At 50.6% G+C, this 27,968-nt stretch overlaps 3 protein-coding genes across 6 annotated transcripts; 1 reads left to right on the top strand and 2 right to left on the bottom strand.

The window, feature by feature from the left end:
* Positions 1–58: 58 nt before the first annotated feature.
* On the bottom strand, positions 59–6,018 carry MRPL27 (mitochondrial ribosomal protein L27). Its single transcript, XM_077852792.1, has 4 exons — positions 5,874–6,018; positions 3,665–3,790; positions 3,205–3,272; positions 59–461 (listed from the first exon to the last, which is right to left on the bottom strand). Exons 1-4 carry the CDS (start codon positions 5,944–5,946, stop codon positions 255–257), a joined length of 474 nt encoding a protein of 157 aa, XP_077708918.1. The 5' UTR covers positions 5,947–6,018; the 3' UTR covers positions 59–254.
* EME1 (essential meiotic structure-specific endonuclease 1) lies at positions 5,906–14,321 on the top strand. Of its 4 annotated transcripts, none has more exons than XM_077852789.1 (9): positions 5,906–6,039; positions 7,890–8,701; positions 8,790–8,920; positions 11,154–11,243; positions 11,332–11,453; positions 11,632–11,761; positions 12,001–12,116; positions 12,883–13,072; positions 13,300–14,321. In XM_077852789.1, exons 2-9 carry the CDS (start codon positions 7,915–7,917, stop codon positions 13,474–13,476), a joined length of 1,743 nt encoding a protein of 580 aa, XP_077708915.1. In that variant the 5' UTR covers positions 5,906–6,039; positions 7,890–7,914; the 3' UTR covers positions 13,477–14,321. The 4 variants fall into 4 exon arrangements, with proteins under 4 accessions (XP_077708915.1, XP_077708914.1, XP_077708913.1 ...); XM_077852788.1 differs by lacking the exon at positions 5,906–6,039 and adding an exon at positions 6,101–6,419; XM_077852787.1 differs by lacking the exon at positions 5,906–6,039 and adding an exon at positions 6,102–6,336.
* LRRC59 (leucine rich repeat containing 59) lies at positions 13,779–27,527 on the bottom strand. Its single transcript, XM_077852791.1, has 7 exons — positions 27,237–27,527; positions 25,889–25,948; positions 24,185–24,343; positions 23,879–23,983; positions 19,661–19,733; positions 17,376–17,549; positions 13,779–15,752 (listed from the first exon to the last, which is right to left on the bottom strand). Exons 1-7 carry the CDS (start codon positions 27,339–27,341, stop codon positions 15,508–15,510), a joined length of 921 nt encoding a protein of 306 aa, XP_077708917.1. The 5' UTR covers positions 27,342–27,527; the 3' UTR covers positions 13,779–15,507.
* Positions 27,528–27,968: the final 441 nt, after the last annotated feature.

The following is a 27,968-nucleotide window of genomic DNA, read 5'->3' as shown; positions in this document are numbered from 1 at the left end:
GGACCAACCAAAGAGTAAGCAGCTCCACCCAGGTTTATCCCCAAACAGCACAGGCACATGACTCCAGCAAACTTTATTTTTGGCCCCAGGTCAGGGCTCCCAAAAGGCTTCCTAGCCAGTCATTTCAGAGTCTTCTACAGTCATTACCAAGTGGGCTTCCTCAGGAGGCCTTGCCATCCCCAACTCTTGACTTCTCCTGGTGCCACCCTCTCCTGTCACCTGGGCTCCAGTCTCCATCCAATGGCCCCAGGAATTCAAAGCATAGCTACCAGTTTGAAGGTGCCCTCAGGCTTCACAGGAACCACGTGGACAAAGGTCTTATAGAGCACAGCACCCTTGGGCAGCCTGGTAACCAGCTCCACAGCCTCCGTGTTGCTGGGACTGGGCACATAGACCTCCTTAGTGTAGTGGACCACTCCCTCCTCCAGGGCATACAGGTGCTTCTTCTTCCCAAGGCCCACCTGCAACACAGAGACCTGGTCAGCTGAACTGATGGCCAGGTGGGCCATCCCAGGGCTTCAAGACAAATTTCTCATAAGGCTCTGGGACCAAATGGGAGATCAGAAAGCTCTATCTCGAGGCCCCTGGGTGGCTCAGTTCATTAAGTGTCTGCCTTTGGCTCAGGTCATGATCCCAGGGTACTGGGATCCAGCCTAGCATCAGGCTGTCTGCTCAGCAGGGAGTCTGCTTCTCCCTCTCCTTCTGCTCCTCCCCCTTCTTGTACTCTCTCTGTCAAATAAATAAATAAAATGTAAAAAAGGGAAGAAAGAAAGAAAGAAAGAAAGAAAGAAAGAAAGAAAGAAAGAAAGAAAGAAAGAAAGAAAGAAAGAAAGAAAGAAAGAAAGAGAGGGAGGAAGGGAGGAAGGAAGGAAGGAAGGAAGGAAGAAGAAAAGAAAAAAAAAGAAAAGGGATCCCTGGATGGCGCAGCGGTTTGGCGCCTGCCTTTGGCCCGGGGCGCGATCCTGGAGACCCGGGATCGGATCCCACGTCGGGCTCCCAGTGCATGGAGCCTGCTTCTCCCTCTGCCTGTGTCTCTGCCTCTCTCTCTCTCTGTGACTATCATAAATAAATAAATACCTTAAAAAAATTAAAAAAAAAAAAAAAAGAAAGAGAAAGCAAGCAAGCTCTATTTGCTTTATCTTTTCCCAATGCTCTATCTTTTCCCAATTGCTCTATCTTTTCCCAATGCTTGGCATTTCCTTGCCTTCTACTTCTTTGCTGACTCTGTGACAGAAGAGAGAAAAGAAAACTCCAAAAAGGCAATCCTCATGGGTACTCAGTCCCTGAAAGCTGGTCTCTGGACCCACATCTGTGCAGGGGCCAGAAGCCACACTACACAAATCCCCAAACCAGGCCCAGGAAAACGCCTCTAATCATTACCCCTTGGGAGCTTGCTTCACTTAAAATTAAAAAACACTGGAGTTGTCACAGTAAACATGAGCTTGATATGCTTTTGTCCTATATAGCGATCTCTAAAGTTTTTGCTCTATAACCCATAACCCCTTTAGTCCTCACCTTATGAAGCAGCTACCTTTTCTATTCTCCAGACAAAAATTATGAGTGGAGAATAAACTCCATGTTGCATATACACTTTATACGCTGTATACATCTTAGCATTTTTCTTTTAGACCTTGAAATTAGACGTGTGGCAATTTTTATCTAGGCAACAAAGCATTATTCAATATTTCTCTGATTAAAGGAATGGGCTCAGGAGCCAGGATGCTTGGTTCAAATCCCAGCACCACTACCTACTGTTGTGTGGCTTGCACAAGTTGTGTTACTTCACTGTGTCTCAGTTTTCCCATTTGCAAAATGGGAATAATATTAACTACTTTTATGCGGTCCCCTCAAGGATTAAATGAGTTAATCATAAAGAGCTTAGAATACTGCTTAGTTTAAAACACGTTAGCGTTTATTATTGTTGGTTGTTTTTTTTTTTTTTTTTTTGGTTGTTGTTATTTTAGTGAGTTCCAAGAGTTAACACAACCATACAGCCAGTGTCTCAAGTTTTAATAGACAAAGCTACTATAAATACAACCAATTCACATACATTTAGCATTTATGACATAATTATAAGCTACCATCAGTCTTTCTGTGCCTATTAAAATTGCCCCAAAAAGGGGCGGTGGGGGGATTGATTACAAAGGAAACTAACATTTAAGGGATGCCTGGGTGGCTCAGCAGTTGAGCATTTGCCTTTGGCTCAGGGCGTGATCCTGGAGTCCCAGGATTGAGTCCCACATCGGGCTCCCCGCATGGAGCCTGTTTCTCCCTCTATGTCTCTGCCTCTCTCTCTCCGTGTCTCTCATGAATAAATGAATGGAAGCTTTTAAAATAAATAGATAAATAAACTAACATTTAAGAAGATAATGTGAAGAGTATAGTACAGGGATGCCTGGGTGGCTTAGTGGGTTAAGCGTCCAACTCTTGATTTTGGTTCAGGTCGTGGTCTCAGGGTTGTGAGACTGATTCCAGAAAGAGGCAGGCTCCAAGCTCAGCAGGGAGTCTGCTTCTCTTCCTCTCTCTCTGCTCCCCCCATCACCCCACGTGCGCACAAGCTCACTCTCTCTGTTAAATAAATAAATCTTAAAAAAAAAAAAAGTATAGTACATATCTGTGTTAACAAAGAACCTTCCTACCTCAGAAAGTAATCCCAATTTGCCAAAAAAACGGAAATCCCTGCCTATATGGACCTAATTTCTGGTACATACACTGAATCTATTTTATTAAATTCAAACTATCTTACAGCCATCTAATAACAACTTTATGCAAAAGAGAATTAGCAAGAAGGAAAAAAGAATACACTGAAATTAGTTTCCCAAGATTCAAAAGTATCTCAAATCACGAGGCATCTCCTTATCTAACAAGAAGGGGGTTAGAAAGGAGACCCAAGAGAACCAGACTGATGTTTCACAAGGCAAAGCACAGTGACTGGGAGTCAGGCAGCCCCAGCACGGACCCTAGCTCTGCTGTGTGGGCCTCTCCACTCCCTAAGTCTCTGGCATCTTACCTGGAAAATGGAAGTGATACCCAGGGATGGGCTAAGGATGAAACAGGACAATGCAGGCCCAGGAAGCAAAAAGATGCTTGGCATTTGATAAGTACCCAATAAACGCAACTGTTTTGTTATCACTACCATGCTTAGGAGCATAGAAAGGTGGTCCTGGGAAAGAAAAAAGGGGAAAGGGCTACAGAGCAACTCACATGGGCGCCTGGATGCCAACGGAAGTGGCGCTGAGTTGCAAGGATGTTGCCAGCATGAACGTAGTGACCTAGAAAAAAAGTCCACAAACACACTGTCTCTGGACCCCAGCAATAGGACAGCACAGCAAACTAAGAAAACATACTGGCCCTCGATTTCCTGGCCCAAAAGCTGCACACCAACCTCTAAGCCTGACCCTGGACAAAACCAATCCTACACGGTCGGATACAGGAGCCCCCTGTCTCCTTCTGCCAATCCCTCCCTACCCTCTACCTCTGGCAGTCTTCTCTCTCCAGTCACATGGCCCAGGTTCACACCTATCTGCTCTTCCTCAGGACCCTCACCCTGCCTCAGGTCTTCTCTGCATCTGTAATCTGGAGCCAAGTGCTCTGGCGAGCTAAGCGGAGAGTATAGGATCAGGAGGGTTGCAGCTGGGAAATGGAAACAAAGGCACGCCCTTACCCTCCATTTTCCTGAGGCCAAAGCGTTTGCCTGGTGACTTTCCACCCAGGTTTTTGGAGCTGCCACCTGTCTTCTTGGATGCATATCTGACGGCAAGAGACGCAGCCTGAGGGGGGCTCAGCAGGGCTGTAATTGCAGACAGAACAGAAATGTTGTTCAGAAAGGCTCCCCCAATTATTGCTTCTCCACCTCAATGGGCCATTTGCTAAACTGAAAGGTGGCAGGGGAGGTGAGGAAGATATGTGAGCAGAAGTGCCACTCGACTGTGTTGGTTTTCAGGGAGTGTCTGGAAGTCCTTGGCCTTCTCCCATGGCAGGGGACAAGTCATTCCTTGTATTGTCCTAGGTGTATGCACTGTATAAGAAGTGTGTGTGTGGCCGGGGGAGGCAGTGGGCAGTGAAATATTCACAGGAAAAAAAAATAAACACCATGTGCCTTGGGTTCTGACACATTCAATACTGTTGAGGAGAAACAAACACCACTGAAATATAAACCAGCAAGAGGACACCACAGAGCTGCTGGTTTCAGCCTCACCCACCACATGTCCTCAAGGCTCCAGACACTGTGGAGGGGCTGGACCACAGTGCCCAGCAACAGGACACCCAGAGAGAGGGTCCTGCTTTGGTCACCCACCACTTTCTCCACCATCCACCCATCCACTGCACACCAGATACTTGTAAACTAAAAGGGCAGCTTCTCTGAGGGTGGCTCCCACAGGCTCTTAGCCATTTCAGGAGGCTGGATTCTTTCATCAGCAAGCCCACCCAGTACGGGTCCTAACCAAAAAGACTGACACCCTGCCCTTGACAATCTGACCTCTCCATACTCATTCCAAAATGCTCAATGGCATTTATTTTTAAAAGGAAAGCGAACTGAAATTCATACTAACCAAGATGGAAGCCCCTTGCTATGTGACAAGCACAGGGCTGGCAGTCCTTGCTTTCAGGCCTGCAGGCACAGCCAGTTAATCAGGGATATGCCAGAGTCTTCAGAGAAGCCTTGTGAGACTCTGGAGTCTACAAGTTGAGTTCCTGAAATCAGGTTTCTCAAGTTTTAATGAGCAAAGGGAGTAGCTGGGGCAAAGGACCAGAAATAAATACTTGGAAAAACATGTTAAGTGCCCAGCACCAGTATCTACCTACCGTTAAACCCATTCATTCATTCATCCTCTAACTTATGAAGATGAGGAATGGGACTTTTTACTATCTCTTTCACAAATATTTGCCCTTCAGCCTACTCCCCACCTCAAAGTAAATGATGCTGCCACCTATGCGGTTGCTCCCACAGAAATCTTCCGTGGCAGATTGCTTCCCTTTGCTCATCTCACATACCCAGTTCACCAGCAAACTCTGGGTTCTATCAAACCTCCAAAACAGATCTTAAAACCACTCATTTGCCCCCAAGTTTACTAACACTAGTATCTTTGCTAAATCACCGCTCATCAGGGCTACCATTAGAGATTTCCATCTGGTTTCCTCAATTCCACTCCTACTCTCTTTAAATTCACGAAAGAGCAATGGTTTGCTTCTCAACATGGAAAACTGGCTTAAGTCACTCTGTTGCCCCTCATTCTCTTACAGGGCTATGCCTCCTGTCTTTCTTTGGGTCTTAACTTTGAGGTTATCTCCCCAAAGGGTTTCCCTAACCACCAACCCCCCAAAAGACACCACACACACATACACACACACGTTTTGCCTTCCTTAACAGCACTTGTCACAATTTACAACCATTTTGTTCATGTGCTTATTTACTGGCTTAACCACTAGAAAGAACCGGTCCGGGAGACTGTCTTCATCTCTCCTGAGATGCCCAACACCTAACCGCACTCTCCGGCACGGAGCCCTCACTCTGCTGAACGAGCGGGCTAACTTTCTGAGCTCCAGTGGGCCCGTATTTAGGGAGGAAGGGCCCCCAGGGGGTGGAAGCGGCGTGCCTACGTCACCAGCCGCTTAGGAAACCTATATCTACCCGCGGGGCAAAAGAAAGACACGTGTTCCTCGAACCGCCACCCTCAGCCGGACGCCCGGGACGGGTCACGTGATCAGAGACGGCCGCCCTTCAAAGCTCGTGGGCCCACCCTCCGCCCCGAGCCCCCTCCAGCTCAGCACCCAGGAGCCTCCGCAGGGAACAGCTTCCATCCCCAGGCTCCCTGCAGGGCTCCCGCTCCGCCTAAACCCCTCCCCCAGCAACAGCCACGGCGTCCCGTTACCAGCCGCCCGCGTCCTCAGCGCCAGCGCCGCCGACGCCATGTTTGCCGTACACTCGCTTCCGGTCTCGAACATCTGCTTCCGCTACCAGGGGAACTGCTTCCGCTACCAGGCGATCTGCTTCCGGGGTCTGCGCGGCAGTTGAAAGAGTGGCGCGAAGAGTGGCAGGTGAGCCCTGGGCGCGGGCCTGTCGGGCGGCGGGCGGCGGGCGGCGGGTGGCAGATCAGGGCCGGCCTCCTGGGTGCCGCCCCGCAGGGCCTCGGCGACCGGGGCTTCCGGGGCTCCGCCGCGCGGTGCGGACATGCCGGCCGGCCTGGCAGGCAGCCTCGATTTGCCGGACTGCGGCGGGGCTCTGGGAGCGGACCGGGAGGAGGTCCCTCCAGAGACGTGGAGCGTTTACTGGCTGCCTCGTGCTGTGCTAAGGCTGGAGATGCACCATTTCAGTTATTCGCACAGTGTTATGGAGTAGGTGTTATCATCCCTGTCTTACAAAATCGGAAAGCGAGGCTCCGGGAGGTTACATGGCCCATCTGGGTCACACCTACAACGTTAGTGAATGTTTATTCGAGGACTGACTCTCGTACACACGACCCAGCAATTGCACTTCCAGGTGTACATACAGAATTGAAGACCTGTCCCCATAGGGCAGCCCCGGTGGCTTAGCAGTTTAGCGCCGCCTTCGGCCCAGGGTGTGATCCTGGAGTCCAGGATCGAGTCCCACGTCGGGCTCCCTGCATGGAGCCTGCTTCTCCCTCTGCCTGTGTCTCTGCCTCTCTCTGCCTCTGTGTGTCTCTCGTGAATAAATAAAATTTTAAAATCTTAAAAAAAACCTGTCCCCATAAAAACTTGGACATGGGGGCACCTGGGTGCCTCAGGGTTGAGCATCTATCTGCTTTTGGCTCAGGGCTGATCCCCAGGTCTGGGATCCAGTCCTGCATCGGGCTCCTATGGAGCCTGCTTCTCCCTTTGCCAATGTCTCTGCCCCTCTCTCTGCGTTTCTCATGAATATTTTTAAAAAACAACTGGGACATGAATGTTCATGGCAGCATTATTCATAATGGGCAAAGCCCAGAAGCCAAATATCCCGCCGTGCTGAACAGAGAAACAAATTGTGGCATATCTATGCAGTGGAATATTATTCAACTGTAAAAAGCTATGAAGTACTGACATTTGGCACAACATAATTGAACCTTGAGAAACATGCTGAGTGAAAGGAGGCCGTCTCCAAGGACCGCACGCTGTACAATTCTGTTTGTATTAAATATCCAGAATAGGCAAATTTGTATAAACAGTAGATTTGTTCTTGCTAGGAGCTGGGAGGAGGGGGAAGTGAACAGTGACTGTTTAATGGCTATGGGATTTCTTTTTGGGGTGGTGAGAATATTCTGGAATTAGTGATGCAGAGTTTAGTGAATATACTAAAAACTACTAAACTGTACACTTGAAAAAGAAGTCTATGGTATATGAATTGTATCTCAATTTTTAAAGAAAGAATGCCTTGAGGCTTCTGGGTGACTCAGTCTGCTAAGCCTCTGCCTTCGGCTCCGGTCATGATCCAGGAGTTGGGATGGAGCCCTGCATCAGGCTCCTTGCTCAGCAGGGAGTCTGCTTCTCTCTCTGTTCTTACCCCGCTCAGTGTTCTCTCTCTTGCTTTCTCGCTCTCTCAGACTCTTTCAAAGTCCTAAAAAAAAAAAAAAGAAAGAAAGAATGATTTGACACCTCCACTTCAAATTCAGAGATCAACAAGGGGGTGGTGTTGAGTCTTATTCCTACTGCATTAAAACGTCCAGTAGTAATCTCCACTTTGTTTCTGGGTCACCTTGACCTAGAAGGGATCTGAGAAGTCAGTCCTGTCAGACTATAGACCACTGAGTTCCAGATTGAATGTGCTGGGACCATGTTCTGCTTTTCTGTTTCTCTGTATTTTGTATGTATTTCCCTAACGTTTGACCACCTAACATGTCTGATGGACTGAATTCAGAGCTACGATCTGTGTTTCATCTCTCTTTTTCTTTTAGGGAATTAATTTGATAGCACGTATTGATGGCTCTAAAGAGGTCCTCACTCTCACAGGATTCTAGTGAGAGTGACTCTGAAGAGTTGCCAACATTTGCCTTCCTGAGGAAGGAACCATCTTCAACAAAGAGGAGACAGCCACAGAGGGAGGAGAAGATTGTTGTGGTTGACACCTCAGATTCTGAGGCCTCCTGTCCTCCATCACCACGGTTGAAAGATGCACCACCCACTCCAGACACAGCTGAACCTGTCACACAGACAGAGCCTGTCAGGGTGCTAAGCAGTGGAAGTGAGGATGAAGAAGAAATCCTTCCCCTGGCTCAGAGGCTTATGTGTAAGTTTCTGGCCTGCAAGCAGCTGAGCCCTGAGGATTCTAGTTCTCCGGTTAAAAGGATATGGGATCATCAAAATAATGAAGGAGCATCGTGTGACTGGAAAAAACAACCCTTTCCAAAGGTCCCTGATGTTCCCCTCCATGACACCTCAGAGAGACATGCATCAAATAACAAGGACCCTGCAGGAGATAATCCATGCCATCAGCTTCCAGCCTTTAAAGCTTCCTGTCCTATCCAGAACAGCAGCTTGACTATAACTGAAACAAATGCTGAGGTCCTCCCACTTCAGAAGAGAACCAAGCGTAGCCAGAAGGTCCGGAGGAGAGGCTCGCAGGGATGCCAGCCACGGGGACCAGCGAGCCAGAAGGAAAACACTGTGAGACAACAGGAGAAGAAGAAGGCAGCAGCACGGGTTAACAGGGTGAAAGCTCAGAGGCCTGAGGAATGCTTAAAGCACATCGTCGTTGGCCTGGATCCAGGTCCTCCTGGCACCCATCTTTATCCTATACTGGGGTACCCACTTTCCAGGCTACCCCCTGACTGCCCTTCTCCCGTCATCTGTTGCAGTGCTTTTGCAGATGGAAGGTGGAGGCCAGCTGCTCGAGGCACTGCAGGCCATGGAGTGCCGCTGTGTGATCGAGGCGCAGGCCATGCCCCGGAGCATCACCTGGAGGAGAAGGGCCGAGCCAGCTGAGGTAGTGGTTTTCTGTTTGATGTTTTTCCTCCTACTTAGAGCTCCCGAGAAACATGCTTTCATTCTGAAGAATATTAGTCTGGGTCCCATTGGGAAAACAGATGGCACACTTAGGGTAATTTAAGGAAGATGTAAGAAGGAATGGTTTTCTTTTTTTTTTTTTAAGATTTTTATTTATTCATGAGAGAGACACAGAGAGAAGCAGAGACACAGGCAGAGGGAGAAGCAGGCTCCATGCAGAGAGCCCAATGTGGGACTCGATCCCGGGTTCCCAGGATCACGCCTTGGGCCAAAGGCGGCCGTGCCAAACCTCTGAGCCACCCGGGCTGCCCAAGGAATGGTTTTCTTAAGTGTGTTTAGGTACAGGGCAACTGCAAAGATAGGACAGCCCCACAGGGTCGTAATACCATTAACTCAAGGTTTCTTCACCTCAGGTACAATCAGCATTTCTGATTGAATAATTCTCTGTTGTGGGTGCTGTCCTGTGTGCTGGCCTCCGCCCACTCACTCCTGTAGCACCCTTTCAGTCGGGACCATCACAAATGTCTAGATGTTGCCAAACGTCCCTTGGGAAAAATCGGCCCTGGCTAAGAACCACTGGCATATCTGTTGGCATGCATAGGCCTGAATGGATGAGGGGAGGAAGTGGTTACCAGCATCCGGAAGGAGAGAGAAATCTAGAGAGGACTCATCTTGAGAGAACCTTCACCTCCCATAGAGGAACAGAGCAAACCCTAAGTGACTCATTTCCAGGGACCCAGGGAAATAGCTCACCTTCAATCCTCCCTCCCTCCCTGCCTCCAGCCTCTTGCTGGGTTTCTCACAGGCCATTCTCATTTGGCCATGTGCACCAGAGGGCCTGGTGATATGGCCTCCTGCAGAGAACGAGTAGGAAGGGGGAGAGTGGATCTGTGGGGGCAGAGGGAAGATAATCTGCATAGGATTCCTAATTCTAACTGGGCTTTGGGAATGGGTGGGCTTGTGCTTGAAACCCAGGCCCCAAGGCTTTATTGCTCTGACCCTGGGAAAATTGTTTCATTGTTTTGTGGCCTTGTGTATAAAATGAGGACACTGTTGCATTCCTCTGGAGTCCCATGTCATGGGGACTAAGTCAGATAACCAAGCCCCAAGCATATAGTAGGCACATGGCAAATGTTCCTTCCTTTGGCCTGAGCTCCCGAGGTTACTAGCTCCTGTGCCTTCCACTCCTCATTTTTAAGAGTGTCCAGATGAAACACAGGTTTTTTTGCTCTCTCTCAAAGCACCTGGTGGGCTCAGTAGGTAGAGCATGAGACTCTTGATATCAGGGTCATTCAAGCCCCAGGTTGGGGCATAGAGCCTGCTTAAAAAAATTTTTTTTTGCCCCCTCATTTGGATCTCATCAGTAATGTAGGGCCATTGCACACTTTTTAATTTGGGGTATCAGCAAATCTTTATATTCACATCACAGGGTTACTTTTAAGGGTGCTCCCACCTTATCTCTCATGTGGCAGTGGCAGTGGCAGTTCTCCTACACGGAGGGAATCCTTTTCCCTGCATCATGTGAACCATGATGGACACAAGTGGGAGAAGTTGAAAGCTTTGTGAAGGGTCACGGCTGATTGGTGGCCAAGTGGGAACTAGAACCCGGCACTCCTCCCACTGCACTATGCTATATTGTGGGTCTTGGCTTTTGTTTCTAGGGACCCAGTGACGAACCCCCTCCCCCCCAAGCCCTGCTCCCTTTGCTGGGCCACACTACTGCTGCAGGAGTGTGGCACATGAAGCCACCGTGTGGCAATGGTGAAGAGCAGGGACTTTCATGGGCGGCAGTTCCCCTGGAGGTTCTTTTCTTTGTCACACACAAGCCTGTGTATTTGTCTGAGCCTCTTGGCTCCTAGTCAACATCTGCCCTCAAAGGCCAAGTACTCATTTGTATAAAACTCACTGGAAATTTGCTTCCCTCCATTCCCCTATCCAAAGTGCACAGAAACATTGCAGTTCTCAGCCCATTTCAACTCCTCTTTACCACCTCTGAGAGGCAGTACCCCAAGGTTGGAGAGTCAACTGGGGAGGGACAGGATCATGAGTTATTGTTTCTTGCCACCAGAGCTTCATTCCAGAAGAGAAAGAATAATGCAAAAATGGGCTCGGCTGATGCGGGTGCATTCATTCACCCAGAAGGCCTGGGTCTCTCTCACAGGTGCTGAGCACCTACTGACCCGTCTCCCTCTGCTGGGTTCCGGGTCCTTTGGCAGGATGGAGAGGAAGACTGGGTGGAGGAACCTGTGGTCCTGGCACTGCTCCCGGCAGAGGCATTCGTATCCATGGTCTACAACTTCAAGCAGGTGGGCAGAGAAGGGTGGGCGCTGAGGCTGGGGACAGAAGGCCGACTCTAGGGAACAGATATTAGCGCAGTGTCTGCCCTTCACGCAGGGAAGTCTGGGTGATGCTGAGAAGGGGAAGGAAACTCTGCGGAGCTTTGTCACTGACGCCACAGCAAGGACAGCTGGGAAAGCTCTGTCACTGGTGATTGTGGATCAGGAGAAGTGCTTCAGGTTTGAATTGGTCCTCGAGATGAAGCATGAAAAGGGGCAGCTCTCGGGGCTACCAGGAGTGAACTTACTCATCCCAGATCTGGGTCCCCCTAACAAGTCCTGGGCTCTGGTCGGGTCTTTTCACCCCTGCTCTGCCCGAGCCTGGCCTGGAGCAGCCGCGCTCTGATTTCCTCCCCAGTTCCAGTGTTCCAAATCCTCCCAGAAGAAGGAAGCAGGGAGCGGCAAATAGAGAACAGGCCAAGGAGAAGCAGCAGAGACAGCCAGAGGCCAATGCAGGGCGCACCGTGTCCAGAGTAGATGTGGAAGAGGTAAGAACTTCACATTACCTGAGTCAGGCTGGGCTCCCACTCTCATCTAACCTGATTTGCTCTAGATGAGCAAGGTGCCAGCCAGTCATGCCTTTCTGCTTCAGCACCGGGTAGGAGAGAAAAGGCTAAGCAGGGAGCCAAGGGGCTGGGCTTTCTGGGTTTGGCTGGCAGGTGGGTGGGAGGAACCACAGACCAGTGTCCCTGCACCCCTCCAGCCCGTCCTGCTTTGGGGTCTCTAGGCATTGGTGGATCTACAGCTGTACACACAAGCCCAGGCCCGAATCGTGCAGAGCTGGAAAGAGCTGGCCAACTTCGCATGCGCGTTTACAAAGGCGGTGGCCGAAGCGCCTTTCAAGTGAGTGTGTCCCCAGCAAGTCTGGGCTCCGCTGCTGGGCCTTGGGCCATATAGCAGTTCTGGACCCACCTACAGTCTCTTTCCCCTGAACTTTGCCACCAGCCCGTTGTCTGCCAGGCTGGTGGCAGGAGTCAGCCCAGGCTGGGGATGCCTGTGAAGAGCCCTCAAGCCCAGTCCTTTTAAAATGTTCTGCGGTAGCTCATCTGTAAGTTCGTGTTCTGCAGGCTGGTGCTGGGTCACCAGTGAGCCAGGTTACTGGCTATCCCAGGTCAGGTAACGATGTAATAAGCTCTCATAAAACAAGCTTTTAGCCTACTCAGCTGTAGGAGTGTTTGTGGTCAAAATTTAAAATGAGTAGCGGACTTAGAGACAGTCCAGTCTGAGTCCATTTCATGCTTGGGGAATGGAGGCCTGAAGACTGCTTTGTCTGAGGTCCTAGCAAGTTAGAGGAACTGGAACCAGACTCTCAGATTGCCTGACACCTAGCCCCTAGTGGTTGTCCCTGTGCACACTGCCTCTCTAGTCAATACAGCGCAGTTTCAACATGTGAAACTACCTGGTTCTTTTCTGGCACATTGTGTCTTTATGAAAAGGACTTGATATCATTCTTAAGGGACACTGCTTGGGAACAAAATAAGCACTCACATAGACCAGATATGACACTGTGCCTGCCTCTCATGAGGTTGGTGGAGGGGTTTCTAAGTTCCCAGTGAAGGGGACAAGTGGAGTGACAAGTGACTCACAACTCTTCAACTGCTCTTTACAGGAAGTTCCGAGATCAAACTAGTTTTTCCTTCTGCCTGGAGAGTGACTGGGCTGGAGGGGCAAAGGTAGACCGTGCCGGCAGGGGGCTTGCACTGGTCTGGAGGAGGCAGATTCAGCAGCTGAACCGAGTCAGCCTGGAAATGGCCAGTGCCATTGTGGACACCTATCCATCCCCCCAGCTTCTAGTCCAGGTAGGCTGCTCCAGTGGTCACCTCCAACACCCTGTGGCATTAGTGGACTCCCAGGCAGTTTCCGTGGAGGGCACTCGTAGTCAGCACCACGGGCCTGCTGAGATCAGTGAACACAGACCCAGGGAGAGGACAGGTTCTCGTCCCCCCACCCAAGCTTACTGCCCCCTCGTTGATGGACAGGGTGACCCTGGATGATACAGTATTGAGAGGTCATTCACCACTTCCAGGCTTATAGACGGTGTCTTTTGGAGCAAGAACGCCAGAATCTGCTTGCAGACATACAGGTGCGCCGTGGGGAAGGTGTGACATCCACCTGCCGCCGCATTGGACCAGAGCTATCCAGGCGGATCTACCTTCAGATGACCACCCTGCAGCCAGATCTCTCTTTAGACACTGCAGACTGATGCCAGTCCTTGGGGACAGGGATGAAAAGCTGGAGATTTCTACCTCGCCCAGCTCAGAAGAGGACCACAGGAAGAGACTGGAAGCACTTCCTAAAGCACAAGCCTGGTCAGGCTCAAACATACTTCCTGGGTGTCCCATGTCTGCAGCAGTCCCCACCCCACCCCCAACACCTTGAGACAGACAGCTGAGATACTGGTGTTCCCCTTCCCAAGCCCCTAATGTCCCTCTCCCAGTGGAACTCGGCTGCTGTACACAAATCACCCTGCCCTAGCAGCCATCAAGACACAAATGAACAAAGACCGACCACTCAGACACGTATTTAATGATTGTAGAAATCCAGAAGAACCTCAGCTTCAAATCTTGAGATCACAAGTGAACTTCCCTCAGCAGGCTGGCTGGATGGGGCTGAGCATGCCCTGCCTTCCTCTCACCCACTGAGGCTACCTCAGCTGGCCCCTGTGCAGGGGTCTCCTCCCTATGCTAACTTCCCTGCCCTCTTTCATTTTACACACTATGTAGTTTCAATAAAGCATTTGTACCACTGGCTCTGGAGCTTGAAGGAAGACTGAGGAATGTGTAGTGATTCTGAGTAAGGTGTGGGCCATTGCAGCAGAGCTGCCAGGGGAGGGGGTTGGGGTGGGGGGGGAGAGAAATAAGTCACTCCCGGGATGGGGACAGTCACTAGGGGCTGTCCTCTCCAGATGAGCCACTAAGGCTCAGTCAAACCCCGCTCCCTGGCGATTTATGACAAGCTTTTGCTCTCCTGAGGGAGGGACAAGAAGCTTGCAGTTGGGAGTTTTCAGTGATTAAGCACCATGACGACCATTTCTCATTCCTTCATCTGGCTTTTGTGAAAAAAAGGCCAAGGAGGCCACAGAGCAAGAAAAGGCTTAGTCTGGCAGACAAGAGGATGGAGAGTCCTGCCCGTCTGTGCTAGTCGTTCGTAAACGCACCACTTTTAAGCTCCATGGTGCTATTTCCCTTCATTGTGGAGGTGGTTATAGGTCTAGACCTAAACAATTCTAAACCTCCAGCTCTGTGAAAGTTGAGTTTTCAGGTTGCCTCTGTCACACCAGTTACCCACAGCTGTCACAATATGGCTTTGACGGTCCACCTCCTTGTTTACTGGCAAGCGGGGAGTTAATGCTCTAAAAGTGAGGCAAGGAGCCCGGACCATTTTGTGAGAGCCACATGAGCCAAGGCAGGACTCTACAGGAGCTGCCCAAGACCCTCACAGCTGGGAGAATTCTATTTGTGGGACACAAAGCTGCCTACCATCAGAGTCTACACTCCAGCTGAGAGACACTCCATTCCGGTGTGAGTTCTGTTCTCTCCAGACATTAAGAAAGCAAAATGATGGGAAGAGAGGCTACTGGAGTGGGAGTCCAGTTTTACTTCAAACTAGCTGAGAGATCGTAGGCAAGTCATGGGAGGCCTCCGTCTCCTTGTCTGCACATGTTCTATTGGACTGGATGGACCTGAAGTCCCTTTCACGGCCTGAGATTTTATATGGTCATTAAAATGTCTGAGGTCCTTAAGAAAATAGGTATACCCCCCAACCCCCCAATTTAGGCTAGATTTGCTGAGTATGGTGTTTGTTCCCTTAGTCCCCAATATCACACTGCCTCCTGATCTGCCCTGGCTATGCAGGGAGGAATGAAAGAAAGGGTTTGTGACATACAAAAGTATAAATGTAGTGACAGCTGACCTGACCGTTTAGTAGAAACAAGCCTTGCCTTTACACAGCTTTGTATAACTAGAAAAGGCTGTTTTTTTTCCTCTGCCTACCCCAAGCCTGTTCCTTTAGGCATGCAGGTGACTGTCCCCACCTCCCCCTTCTCCTTATTCCACCAGGGAACCCTGACTACGGAACAGAGAAGTCCTACAAAGAGGAGATCTCAAGTACCAATCGGCAGCCATTTGATGATGGCAGGTAGGTCTGACGCTAAAAAGAGGTTGTGTCCAGCAGAACCCAATTCCATAGGAATCCAAGCTCCAAGGCTGGGAGGCAGCAGGTGTGGAGGACGAGCTCACTGCTGGGAATCGGTCTGCAGTACCCACTGCAGGATGTCGTGGCCGCGCAGTGCCCGGACTGCATTGTCGTAGACGGCATTCACGCTGGTGCAGAGAGGCTGCCGCCGCAGCTCCGTCACCCGACAGGCCACCAGCCCGCCAGCCACACACAGCAGCAGCAACAGCAGCAGCTTCAGCACAGCCCAGGACCTGGTGTGTCTCCGGGGTGGTGGCTTGCGGGGGCGAGAGCCAGACTTGGATTCTGGAGGGACACAGGCATGACAGAGGGCTTCGGTCAGTTTGAGGAGATGCACGTTCTACCCACTGATGCCTGTCCTCCTGTGCAGATCTGCTCACACCCCCTTCTCAAACGAAGACTCCCAAGCCCCCAAAACTTTTAAGAACATCTGAGTTCTTAAACACTCTTATGCAGAGACTGAGACAGAAATCCTCCTCCAGGGCATCTCTGGCTCCCTTATGCAGCTCACGATCTGCAGGGTCCCTCTGTATCAAGAGCCGGGCTCTTCAGAGGGCATCAACCATGGGTAGAGTACTGCCCACTTGGGGAAACAGGTTGGAGATGCTGGCATTATTATTCATATCCTTATTATTATAAAATATGCACATACAAAGCAAGCCTGGGGAGCCTGTGTGGTGCAATCTGTTAAGTGTCCAAGTCTTGGTTTTTGCTCAGTTCCTGATCTTGGGGTCATGAGATAGAGCCTCACATCAGGGTCCACCCTCAGCATGGAGTCTGCTTGAGATTCTCTCTCCCTCTGCCCCTCCTGCTTGTGCGCACTCACTTGTTCTACTCAATAAATAAATCTTAAAAAGAGAAAAGAAAAAAAAGCTGGGAAGGTCAGAGTCAGATACTGTACTGTCAACAGTGACTGCTGCTGGGAGCAGGGATTACAGGTGACTGTCATTTTCTGATATATATCCAGAACTTTTTTTAGTTCTCTGGAATGAATACCTATATTACATTTCTAATTTTTTTTTAAATTGGTTTTGAGATTTTTAGATAAACTTTAAAAAACTTGCCTGAGCATCCACATGTCAAGAACTGCATGATCCTGTCACAAGTGAGATTTTTCTCAATGCTATCACTACTCTGTAAGGAGGTCCGATCTTCGTTTTACACAAGGAAACCAAAAAGTGGCTGGGCAACTTGCTCAAGGCCAGCGAGGACAAGCAGCAGGGCTGCAGGCCTCCAGCCTTCCGATGGAGCTCCTTCCCCCACAGCTGCCTCCCCCTTGGGAGCCCCTTCAGACCAGAGGGTATGCAATCCTCCCCTGTACATGGAGCCACACTGCTACACAAATTCAACTGGATATCTTCAGGCAAAACACTAGTGTGTTCTTTATACAGCACAGTTCCCTGAATGCAGTAAAAGGATTCCTCTGGTGTTCAAGCAAAAAGAGAGCACTCCATTCTGATCTGGAGAGAGAACCAACCAGAGGCAGTGCCAGCTTTCCTGAGACAGAGGGGAGATGGGACCATGCACTCAAAATGCCTAAGTGCGCTTCACAGATGATGAGAGGGACTTTTAAGGGTAATGTGACCATATGCAGTCTTCGCCTTATTGTGATTTTCGCATCTAACCCCTACAAGAAGGGCAGCTCCCTGTTCTGGGAACGCTCTCAGCCACATTTGATGGAACACCTGCACGCCAGCTGCAGCTCTGGGGAAACAAAGCAGCAAAGCACTCACACCCCAGGACAGCCCTCCGCTCCCTGTGGGCAAACCCTCCCACGTTGCTCCCAGGCCACAGAGCAGGATACTGTGTCTGACCATGGTTTGCAGCCTCACTCACTCATCTGTGCCTGAAAACAAATGGGTGCCCCCACGGCAGCCCAGCTGGAACCCTGCAAGTGTGGAAACGTACTCGGGGCCTGATTGGTCTCCTTCTTGGGCTTCTTTTCCTGCTCCCGCTTGGCTGCTTTGAGGGCGTCGTACTCCTTTCTTCGGCGCTCCTTCTCCTCTGCCTTCTCCCGCTTCCGCAGCTCTCGCTCCTGGGCCTCCTTAGCTCGCTGCTTGGCCTCCCGCTTCTTCTCCGCCTCTACAGGAAAATGCACAGCAAAATGACTTCGCACCCCCAAACCTGCGAGAGTACCTTCCAGAGTAACTAAAAGCTTAGGTTCGCCCCCCTCTCCCTTATGCCACAGGTCACGTAAACTGTAGTAAGAGGAAACAATGGTCTCTCCGCTCTTGGGGAAGTAGGCCCTCCCTCGGGTGCAATAAGCTACTCTGAGGGTTTACTGAGTAGATTAAAGGGTCCCTAGCCCTGTGCAGCAGATGTTAGGGCAATGTAACAAGGGTCACATGAGAAAGACATGGGTGACAAGTCAGGGGATTGAGAAAGCACAGCGAGCGACAACCTCATACAACTTGACTGTGAAGAGGAGACACCGGGGGTGTGGATTCTATGGCATTCCTATCTTCCCAAGCTTCAGAAAGGAACATAGCATGGCAAGGGCAAAGAGAAAGTGAGCACTCAAGTTCATGGTGAGAGGGAATGAAGTGTTTTCCTGAGGAAGCAAGACAACTTTGTCAGAGGGTACCTCTACACTTCCAACCCAGGAGTCTGTGACACGTTCTGACTTACTTCATGGTTCCAGTACATTTACATCCAGTACCCAGCTTACAAATCACTGGCTTCTAAAAATGCACTTTCAAATTGGTTATTTGGAAGCCTGAAATACATTTTTCCAAAGCTGGGATGCCACAAATTAGGGGAGTCAAATGTCCTTTTAGGGCTTAAAAGCCTATGTGACCAATGTAGCTGAACAGTAGTACGCCAAGTACTGGAGCTTTCCACTGCTTTTCTATGTACAAACTAGATCCAAGTTCCAGCCCGGGCACTGAGAACTCCCAGGGCACGCTACACCCAGCCTGGAGAGAGCATGTGGCAGCAGGAGGACAAGCAGCAGTGGTCCGAGGAAACATGGCATCACAGCAGCCACACATATAAAAGGACCCAGTGTCACTTGGGGACCATGCCCGTCCCTCCCCAACCACAGGAATCCTCCAGTCAGGGAGCCAGAAGCCAGCCAGTCCATGGAGTACCCACTGTGCACCAAGCCTTGTTCTAAGTGCTCAAGATAGGGCACCTGGGTGGCTCAGTGATTGGGCATCTACCTGTGTCTCTGCCTTTCCCTCTGTGTCTCTCATGAATAAAGAAATAAAATCTTAAAAAAAAAAAAGCGCTTGAGATGGAACAGTGAACACAAGTCAGGTTCTAGTGCCTATTCTACAGCCATACCACCCTGAACGCACCCGATCTCGTCTGATCCAGTGTCTAAAGCTTTCTAGAGATGGAGACAAAAAAGTGAACAAACAGTAAAAGAAAGCAATGATGTATGCCAGAGAGAGAGTAAGAGACTATGATGGAGCAAGAGGCAGGACAGCGACCCAAGTCCCGGTGCTTCTGATGCCACATTTGAAGACACGAGGAAGCACATGAACCCAGCCATGTGAAGACCTGAGGGGAAAGAAACCAGGCACAGCCCCTGAAGTCAGAGCTGACTTGGTGTGCTCGAGTACCCACAGGGGCTCGTGCAGCTGGAGTTACCAGCATTCTCTCTCCCCTGGCTGTGGGACAGAGCTGGAAGCAAGCAGGCTGGGGCCACTGTGGGTCTTGTTGGCAACAGAAGCCATTACAGTGTTTTAAGCCAACAGCAGTATAATTGACTTCTGTTTTAAAAAGATCTCCCTGGCTGCCATGAGGAGGAGGCCCAAGTGTGGAGACAGGACACGGAGCTGGGAAGCACTGGGCCGTGTAGACCATGGTGGCTGAGCTGCAGGTGGCCTGGATGGGGAGGAAGCATCACACACAGGACTCAGCTAGACCAGATACCAGAGTAACTGAAGAAAGGCATCCTGGACATCTTTGCAATTTCAGGCTTGAATAAGTGCAGGAATGGTGACTGCCTGTCTTGGCCATGCTTAAGTTTTAAAATGTGTCTTAACCCTCCTAGCAGGCAGTGGGACTCTGGAGCTTGGTGGAGAAGCCAGGACTAGAGACAGACCCATTGGACAAAGCTGATATCCTACACCACCACACTGCTCCCTGCTGCTCTTCATAACGCTTCCATGGACCCCAGCTCCTGGCACATGTGAGTCAGAGGCTGGGTGAGGACAGGAAGCTGGCAGAGGAGGGATGGCACGTACCTCGTTCTACTTCCAGCCGCCGCTGCCTCTCTCGCTCCTGGTCTGCCTGCACAGCCTTCATGTGCTGTAACACCTACAGAGGAAAAACAGTGCTGAAATGCCCCGTACAGGGGGCCCCACGGCACATGTTTGCTCAGGAGGCTCACAAGTGACACTGTTTAGGGCATCTAGATGGTTCAGGTGATTAAGCGTCTGCTGTTGGCTCAGTCATGATCTCCAAGTCCTGGGAACGAGCCCCACATCAGGCTCCTTTCTCAGCAGGGGAGTCCGCTTCTGCTTCTCCCTCTCTCTCTGCCCCTCCCCCTGCTCATGTGCATGCCTACTCTTTCTCTCTCTCTCTCGGTGTCAAATGAATAAATAAAAATGTTTAAAAAGTGACACTGCTCTCTTCAGTCCAGCAGAGCCCTGCGGTAACGCAGAGCTAAGGGAGGCGATCCTGTCTGTCTCCTAACGCATGGTGCCAGCCTTAGTTGGAGAAGGGTCATTCATGCCCAGGTCACTAAAGCTGTGAGCAAACACATCTGTGAAACCCAGTGCCGACTGGAGTGTGTAGAGAGTCCTGTTCTTTACAGTTACTGTCACATGCATGATCCCATGTAATCCTTCAGCAACTGTGGTGATGAGCAGAGACAGCACTTCCCCTGAGACTTCCCAATGTCACTCCCTTGGCTACCTTATGGAACTTCCCCTCCTCCCTGTCCTGGGAGCCTTCTTACCTCTCTCGGTCCTAACACTAGGTTCCCTAAGGTGGAGACTGCTATCCCATCTGCAAGCTAAATACTCAATACATGTCTGATGAACAACTGACTGGATCCCCATTTCAAGAGGAAAAAAGCCAAGGCTGAGGTTGGCGGGGGCTGTGTGTGTGTGTGTGTGTGTGTGTGTCTATGTCCTGTGCATGCCTGTGTGTGACCTGTCTACTTCACATAGCTACAAAGTAGCACAGCTAAGAGTACAGGTCTTCGGAGCTCTTGGGCCAGAGTCTGTCCCACTCACATCAGCATACAGAGCAAGGAAGCCTCTAGGAAGAAGGGAAGAGCCATTCGGCCCATATAGCAGACAAAGCCCTGGCACCCAGAGCCCCTCAAATCCTCGTCCACTCAAGTCACAATGGCCTCTGACTGAAACGGCCCCAGAGATTCTCACTATGGTTAGGGGAGGAGGTAGAAGACTTTATTTTTTAGGTTTGTTTGTATCTTTAGAAGCTGGTATCCCTTGCATGTAGAGCACAGAGTGAAAGCTTAGAGCCCAGCACAATCCTGACTCTACTGCTCCTGTGTGACCTTAGCAAGTGACTTAACCTCCTGGGCTCCCTGCAAGAGCCTGCTTTGAAGCCACGAGGAACCCTGTCATGGGCCATCCAGGCCTTGAACCTGTTGCAACTTCTCGGAAGGGAGTCACCCTCACTAAACAATGGCCACTCAATAAAGGAGTGCAGGATCTGTTGGAAGGTCAAGCCTGATGGTGGGAGGTGGCCCCAGTTCAAAGTCCCTGTCTCACTCTGAACTCCAAATATTAAGCACCAACCATTCTGGTGGTTTTAAGGGGTGTACAGGTGGCTAAATAAAGAGCCCAGAGGCTTAAGAGACATCCCATTTCCTGTGCTCCAATGCATCAAGAGTTATCTGACAACACAGCAAGCTCAAAAATGGGAGCAATTCCTCTGCTCTGGACTGGGAGCCCCTGAAGGCCAATTCTTTCTGCCTATCCCAGTTCACAACACACAGTAAGCACTTGTTAAATACTGTCCAGCTAACAAGTTATTTTTATTTCTTTTTTAAAATATTTTATGTTTTTTTTTAAGATTTTTATTTATTCATGAGAGACAGAAAGAAAGAAAGAGGCAGAGACACAGGCAGAGGGAGAAGCAGGGTCCATGCAAGGAGGTCGACATGGGACTCGATCCTGGGACTCCAGGATCACACCCTGGGCCGAAGGTGGCGCTAAACCGCTGAGCCACCTCGGCTGCCTGCCCATTATTTTTATTTTTTAAGATTTTATTTATTTACTTATTTGACAAAGAGAGTGAGAGAGCACAAGCAGAGGGAGAGGGGGAAGCAGGCTCCCCACCGACAAGGAAGCCCAATGTGGGGCTTGATCCCAGTACCCTGGGATCAATCATGACCTGAGCCGAAGGCAAACGCTTAACCCATTGAACCTCCCAGGTGACCCTAACAAGTTATTTTTAAAAGGTGCTGTACTGTGCACGAAGCTTATCAGTTACTGCAAATGACCCATGCACCAATACAAGGTCAGAGCTGTTGAGGGTTAAACTAACCCCAGGGGACAAGTGACCTCATTCTAGCCAGCCCAAGCCACTCCACTATGCCTCCTCAGTGTGCTACGGGAGGCCACACTAGGCTGAGGAACCAGGGAGCATGGCTTCAGTTACCATACCCACAATGCAGTGTCCTACCTAGTGCTCTGTCTGGAAGCTATATGCTATTGCTATCAATATATATAGCTATCAATATGCTATTGATCTTTGTGCTCAATAAAAATGATCTTTGTGGAGCATCAGCAATTTCATACAGTTTAGCATATTAGTTGAATGAATAAACGGATAAATGAAATCTGTGTGCACAGTGAGCGTTTATATCAGAGAAATGGAAGTGAGCTCTACTTCACAGGGTTATGAGGATCATGAGGTGAAGCATAAAGCATGCAGGACAAAGGAAGAGTGGTGGGTGACAGCTCCTGCTATTCTTCAGAACAGACATCACTCCTAAAGCACCAGGACTTCACTTATCACTTGTACTGTTCTCAGCTATAGGCCAGCTGTTGCCGTGGCTACCTGGCTGCCCAGACCTTGTACCTGGTCTCCTGTGACAATGGGTGAGATACATGATGAGACTTTCTAAGACGCCCTGAACTAATGAAAAGAAAGGCCATTATTCCTGAGATTCATCTAGAGACCCACCATGCCCACATTTCACTTCCAATAATTCTATCATTTAAAGTGAAAGGATTTCAAGTCCTTTCTGTTCATCGTGCCTCCTAAATATGGCCAAGTAAGCCATCTGGTGCTCAGCTGTTCCAAAGCTGGAGGGAAAAAGTGACCGTAGCTGGCATCTGAGAGATGCTTAAGAATCAGTGCAAGGGAAAAAAAAAAAAAAAAAAGGAATCAGTGCAAGGCATGGGGCACCTGAGGGGCTTAATTGGTCAAGTGTCCAACTCTTGATTTCAGCTCAGGTCATGATCTCAGGGTTGTATAACTGAGCCTCGGCATGGCGCCTGCTTAGGGTTCTCTCCCTCTGCCTCTGTCCCTCGCTGCTCGTGCATGTTCTCTCTCTCAAAATAAAATATTTAGAGAGAGAGAGAGAGAGAGAGAGCAGCAGTGTGAGGCACCTTTAGGGCTGCCGATAATTTCTGCCTTCCATACTGCCTTTATTCCTCGCTCCTGCATCAGACGACTCGACTGAAATCACATGTCCCATCTGCCTAGGATATGTCTGCTTACAGGTATAAGCTTACAAATATTAACAAAACTTCTTTGTCATAATAACCATGACTCAGAAAGGCCACAGTCTCTAATCTTCTCGCCATTTAAAGAACTGTCAAGGGACGACTGGGTGGCTCAGCGGTTAAGTGTCTGTCTTCCGCTCAGGGCATGATCCTGGAGTCCTAGGATCGAGTCCCACATCAGGCTCCCTGCATGGAGCCTGATTCACCCTCTGCCTATGTCTCTGTGCCTCTCTCTCAATCTGTCTCTCATGAATAAATAAATAATCCTTTTTTTTAAAGATTTTATTCATTTATTCATGAAAGACACAGAAAGAGAAAGGCAGAGATGTAGGCAGAGGGAGAAGCAGGCTCCAGGCAGGGAGCCTGATGTGGGACTCAATCCTAAGACTGCAGGATCACACCCTGAGCCAGGGGCAGGTGCTTAACCGCTGAACCATTCAGGCGTCCCATAAACAATCTTTAAAAAAAGAAAGAACTGTCAATGGTGTAATGTTGGATTGATTAGGTAAGGTCCTGGTTTCTAGAAAATAAAAATTTTACAGTAGAGAAGCCAGTACCGTTCTGCTTCTTGTAAAGTAAACCCAGAGACAAAGGTCCCTCTGCCTGACAGGCTCAGAGTAGACATATTTCACTGAGACCTTAGTGCTGGAAACCTCTCCCAGCTCCAGGTGCCCTGGGAGGGAAAAGCAAGAGGAGGCAGACATGAGTCCCAGGGGACCATGCAGAGGGGATGCTGGGGAGCTCCGTGCATACCTTGTTAGCACACTGCTTACACTGCTTCTCATCCAGGCAATCCCCAGCCACTTTGGCCAGGGCAGGGTCCAGGGGGTTATCCTTTAGGTCCAGCCACTTCAGGCTCTGAAGAGAGAAGACAGAGAGGCCGCTCAAGCCCAAGTTCACACACAGAGTCCCTCAAGGTAGACAAAATGAGCAGGAAGAAAGCCCCTGCATGTGCCAGCTGCAGGGAAAGCCATCCCTCTGAGGTGGCACCAACGAGAGGTCTTCCTGCCAGCCGCTCTCACAACCAGGCTCCACCCCCCTACGACGAAACACTGTTACCTTGAGCTGAGCGAAGCTGACAGGCAGGGTCACCAGCCTGTTGTTGAGGAGATCCAGGTGCTGGAGGTTGACCAGACGGCCAAAGTCTGCCGGCAGTTGCTGCAGTTTATTCTTACTCAGGTCCAGCTTCACCAGGTGTGTGAGGCCACAAAATTCCGCCTAGGATCCAGAGGGACAACATTCAAGCCATGGGCTCACATCTCGGTATGATGATGCAGAAGCCTTCAAGGCAGAGGCAACTGCCTGTAAACCCTGACCCTACCTGCCATCCGCTCTTCCACCTTGATGGAGATGCAGCCAACACCCAGCACTTCTGCTGGTAAGTAGTGAGATGTGTACATACAAGGACTTAGCACAAAGTAGGCACAAGAATAAGTGTGTTCCCTCATGCTCTGTGCACGCCCCCAGGCGATCCTCCACATTGTTACAGGAGGCCCTGCCCGTCCCCCCACAGCACCCTATGTTCTCCTTTCACAGGAGTGGTCAAAGCACAGCATGACCATCCATTTCCCCAAAAAGATCAAGTGCCTCTCAAGTACTCTGTGGTATTCTCTGTTTTTTGCAGCACCTAGCACAGTACCGCTCTGCAGTGACGTTCCAACCTGGGTGCAGAGGCATGACTCCTGCTCTCTGGGGGCCTATAATCACCAGCGGATCTGTGCTGAGAAGGCACAAACAACTGAACACACTCAGACTGAACAGACTGAAGAGCACACTGGCGGGAGCGGGGGGGGGGGGGGGTACGCGGCACTGGGGGGCACTGTGTGACTACTGACGACACAGGCAGTGGCCAGCTGCTAGGACTTGCCACCATACTTTTATTAGACACGACATGCTTTCTAGAAGCAGTGGGATCTCAGATGCTTTTTCAGTGTGAGAAATGGTTCTTGCTGAGCTTCAGAAAGATCCTAGAGATAATGAGTGAGGCTCAGGGGAATACTGACAGGGAAACAGACTAATGATCCAATGAAGCAATTGCCAACTTCTGAGACCTGATCCCCAAGCAGAGCCCAGTGGAGCCAGGCAGGGAGTGACACAGCCAGGGTGATCACTGCAAAAAGACGACAACAGCAACAGACCTGCCACCATCGCCCTGGAGAGGCTTGAAGGGCGGAACCACTTGGGGCCTACCCAGGTAAAGGACTGTGAATTGGAGACATCACAAAGAATACAATGGAGAACTGGGAGGAGTTGTGCAAGAAAAATCAAAAGGACCTGACCACAGGCTGGCTGTGTCGAAAAAAGTGTCTCAAGTAATTCAAGGGTGGGGAGAATAATGATACGGTAGTCCCTGAAAGCCACATTATTTTTCCTGTTCCCCATCGAAAGATATAGGTTGTTGTTCATAAACAGCTTTCTCTCTGGAATGCAGACGAACTTACAGAATGGCCTCTCCTCTCCACAAAAGGGAGGCAAACTACTTTTCAAAGGAATAAAATAAGGCAGAAAAAAAGATGACCCCAATAAGTGATTCAGCCTGTAAATCTGTTGACTTTAGTTTTTCATTGGCCTGACTTCCCCACTGTTCTAAAAAATGAAGCTTCTACCGTGCTTCCCTTCTTGCTGAGACAAACCATCCCAGCATGTACCATTCAGTTATAGCCTGTCTGCAGGCCTGTCCTGAAATTACGCCTTACGACATAACACCCTCAAACAAGAAGCATCAGTACTCTAGAAGGAATTGTGCTTGCCTGCCGATCTTACCGGTAGACTTGTCAGTTTATTGCAGGACAGATCCAGAATGGTGGCCTTTGGGAGGGCAGCCTAGGAAAAGGAACGAGAACAAAATGTCAAACCAACATGTGGAATGGTTCAGTGACATGAAGCATTTTCCAGAGAAAATTCCCACAATTAGGGAGGCCTTTAGAAATCAGCACTGAGGGGATCCCTGGATGGCTCAGTGGTTTGGTGCCTGCCTTTGGCCCAGGGCGCGATCCTGGAGTCCCAGGATCGAGTCCTGCGTCAGGTTCCCGGCATGGAGCCTGCTTCTCCCTCTGCCTGTGTCTCTGCCTCTCTCTCTCTCTCTATGTCTATCATGAATAAATAAGTAAAATATTAAAAAAAAAATCAGTACAGAAATATAATGTAGTAGTAGTAATAATAGCTGCATGCATCAGCATTCACTACCTACCAAGCACTTCTGAATGCAATCAATCTTCCCTGTAAGATGGGAACTATTATCACCATTTTATTAATGAGGAAATCTATGGGCATAAAGGTTAACTAGCTTGCCAAGGGCACGCAGCTATTAAGCAACGGACCTGGAATACGAACTGGAAATCCGTTCCAACCTCCATACTACAGAACCAAGTGCCAAAAGCAAATGTAATTCGTTAAAGGCAGGGAGGAAAGCGTAGGTTACCGGTACGGGTGTGCCTGTAGGAAACCTGGTGGGAAAAGCAGGGACCTATGACCTAACATCACTCTGGCAGCAGCCTAGTTGTGTCATCTTCTGGGACTTCAGGCCTCGGTTTCCTGGCGGAGAGAGTGGGAGTAGAGGGGCCGTGGAGTGGGCAGAAGCAACTGGATTCCAGCCAGTTTAAGCTGAGTTGGGAAGAGCCCTTGCCAGCCAAGCAGCGATACTTCAGGGCTGGGGCAGGCAGCTGGGATTGCCGGCTTCCCAGAAATGCACAGTTCCGGGCCACACCCAGGTCTCAACGGAGGCCTACTTCTCGGACGAGTCATTCATTCATTTGTTCATTCATTCCCCCAACAGCCAGCAACCACTCCGTGGGCGCCTCCTTGGAGTCAAACACGGAGCCCAGCGCTGTGGAAGCCCCCCCAGAACGAGGAGGTTGACTCCCGACCCGTAAAAAAAACCCAGGGCCGAGCAAGCAGCGCCTTCTCGTCTTCTGGAACCACGCCAAAGTGACACGTGTACATCCCAGGAAGGAAACCGGGGGGGGGGCGGGGGGGCTCCCCGGGGACTCGGTCCCACTCCCCCCACCCAGTTTTAAGATCTGGAGACTGAGGCACGGGAAGGAGGCGGCCGGGGCCAGCGGGCCAGCGCCAGGCTCGGGCGGGCACCTGGGCCTCGCGGGGCGGTACTGACCAGTTCCTTGACCGGGACCTCGTTCAGGTCGCTGAGGCTCAGGTCGAGCTCGTTGCCGTCCAGCTTGTCGCGGAGGTTCCCGCCCTTGCTCCCGGCCTTGGTCATGGTGACGCCGGCACAGCGGTCCCGGCTCGGGGGCTCCGACGGACCAAAGAGAGGCTGAGAAGCCGCGGGCCGGCTCGGCGGACTCGCAGCCAACCGACAACGCGCGCTGCTCCGCCGCCGCAGGCGCGAGACGCCGCCGTCCGCCCGCCCGCTGCACTCGGAGCCCCGCGCCCCGCTCCCACCGGTGCCGCCGCGACGACGACCACTTCCGTGTCCACGTCACCTTCCGCGGCCACTGAGACCCGCGGGGCCAGAGCGGCCCGAGCGTGTGCGAGCGCGCCCTCTGGAGCCTAGGAGGGCGCACTGCAGGGGCCGCCGCCGCCGGAAGGGATCCAGAGCCGCGAGCGCGGCTGCCCAGCCCAGCGGCAGCAATTCCCCCGGGGCCCCCGACCGGGCCACTGTCGCTGGCGGCGCCAGGAGGCGAAAGGGCACGGGGAAAGGGAGCCAGACGACCTGGATTGCATCCCAAACTGACTTTATCAAATCACCCCCATTCCCCTGGATTAGGAGCCAAAACTGCAAGTCTTTGAAAATTGCTCCCGGTCCTCTTTACTTAATCCCCAAATGATCATCACCCGGAAAATTCAGCCTCTGAATCTCTCTTATACCCTCTTCCCTGCCAGAGTC

The sequence above is a fragment of the Canis aureus genome, chromosome 16 (genome assembly GCF_053574225.1).
Source record: "Canis aureus isolate CA01 chromosome 16, VMU_Caureus_v.1.0, whole genome shotgun sequence".
NCBI classification, from domain to species: Eukaryota; Metazoa; Chordata; class Mammalia; order Carnivora; family Canidae; genus Canis; species Canis aureus.
Note: the sequence above shows the minus strand (reverse complement) of the source record. Positions and strands in the feature narration are given on the sequence as shown.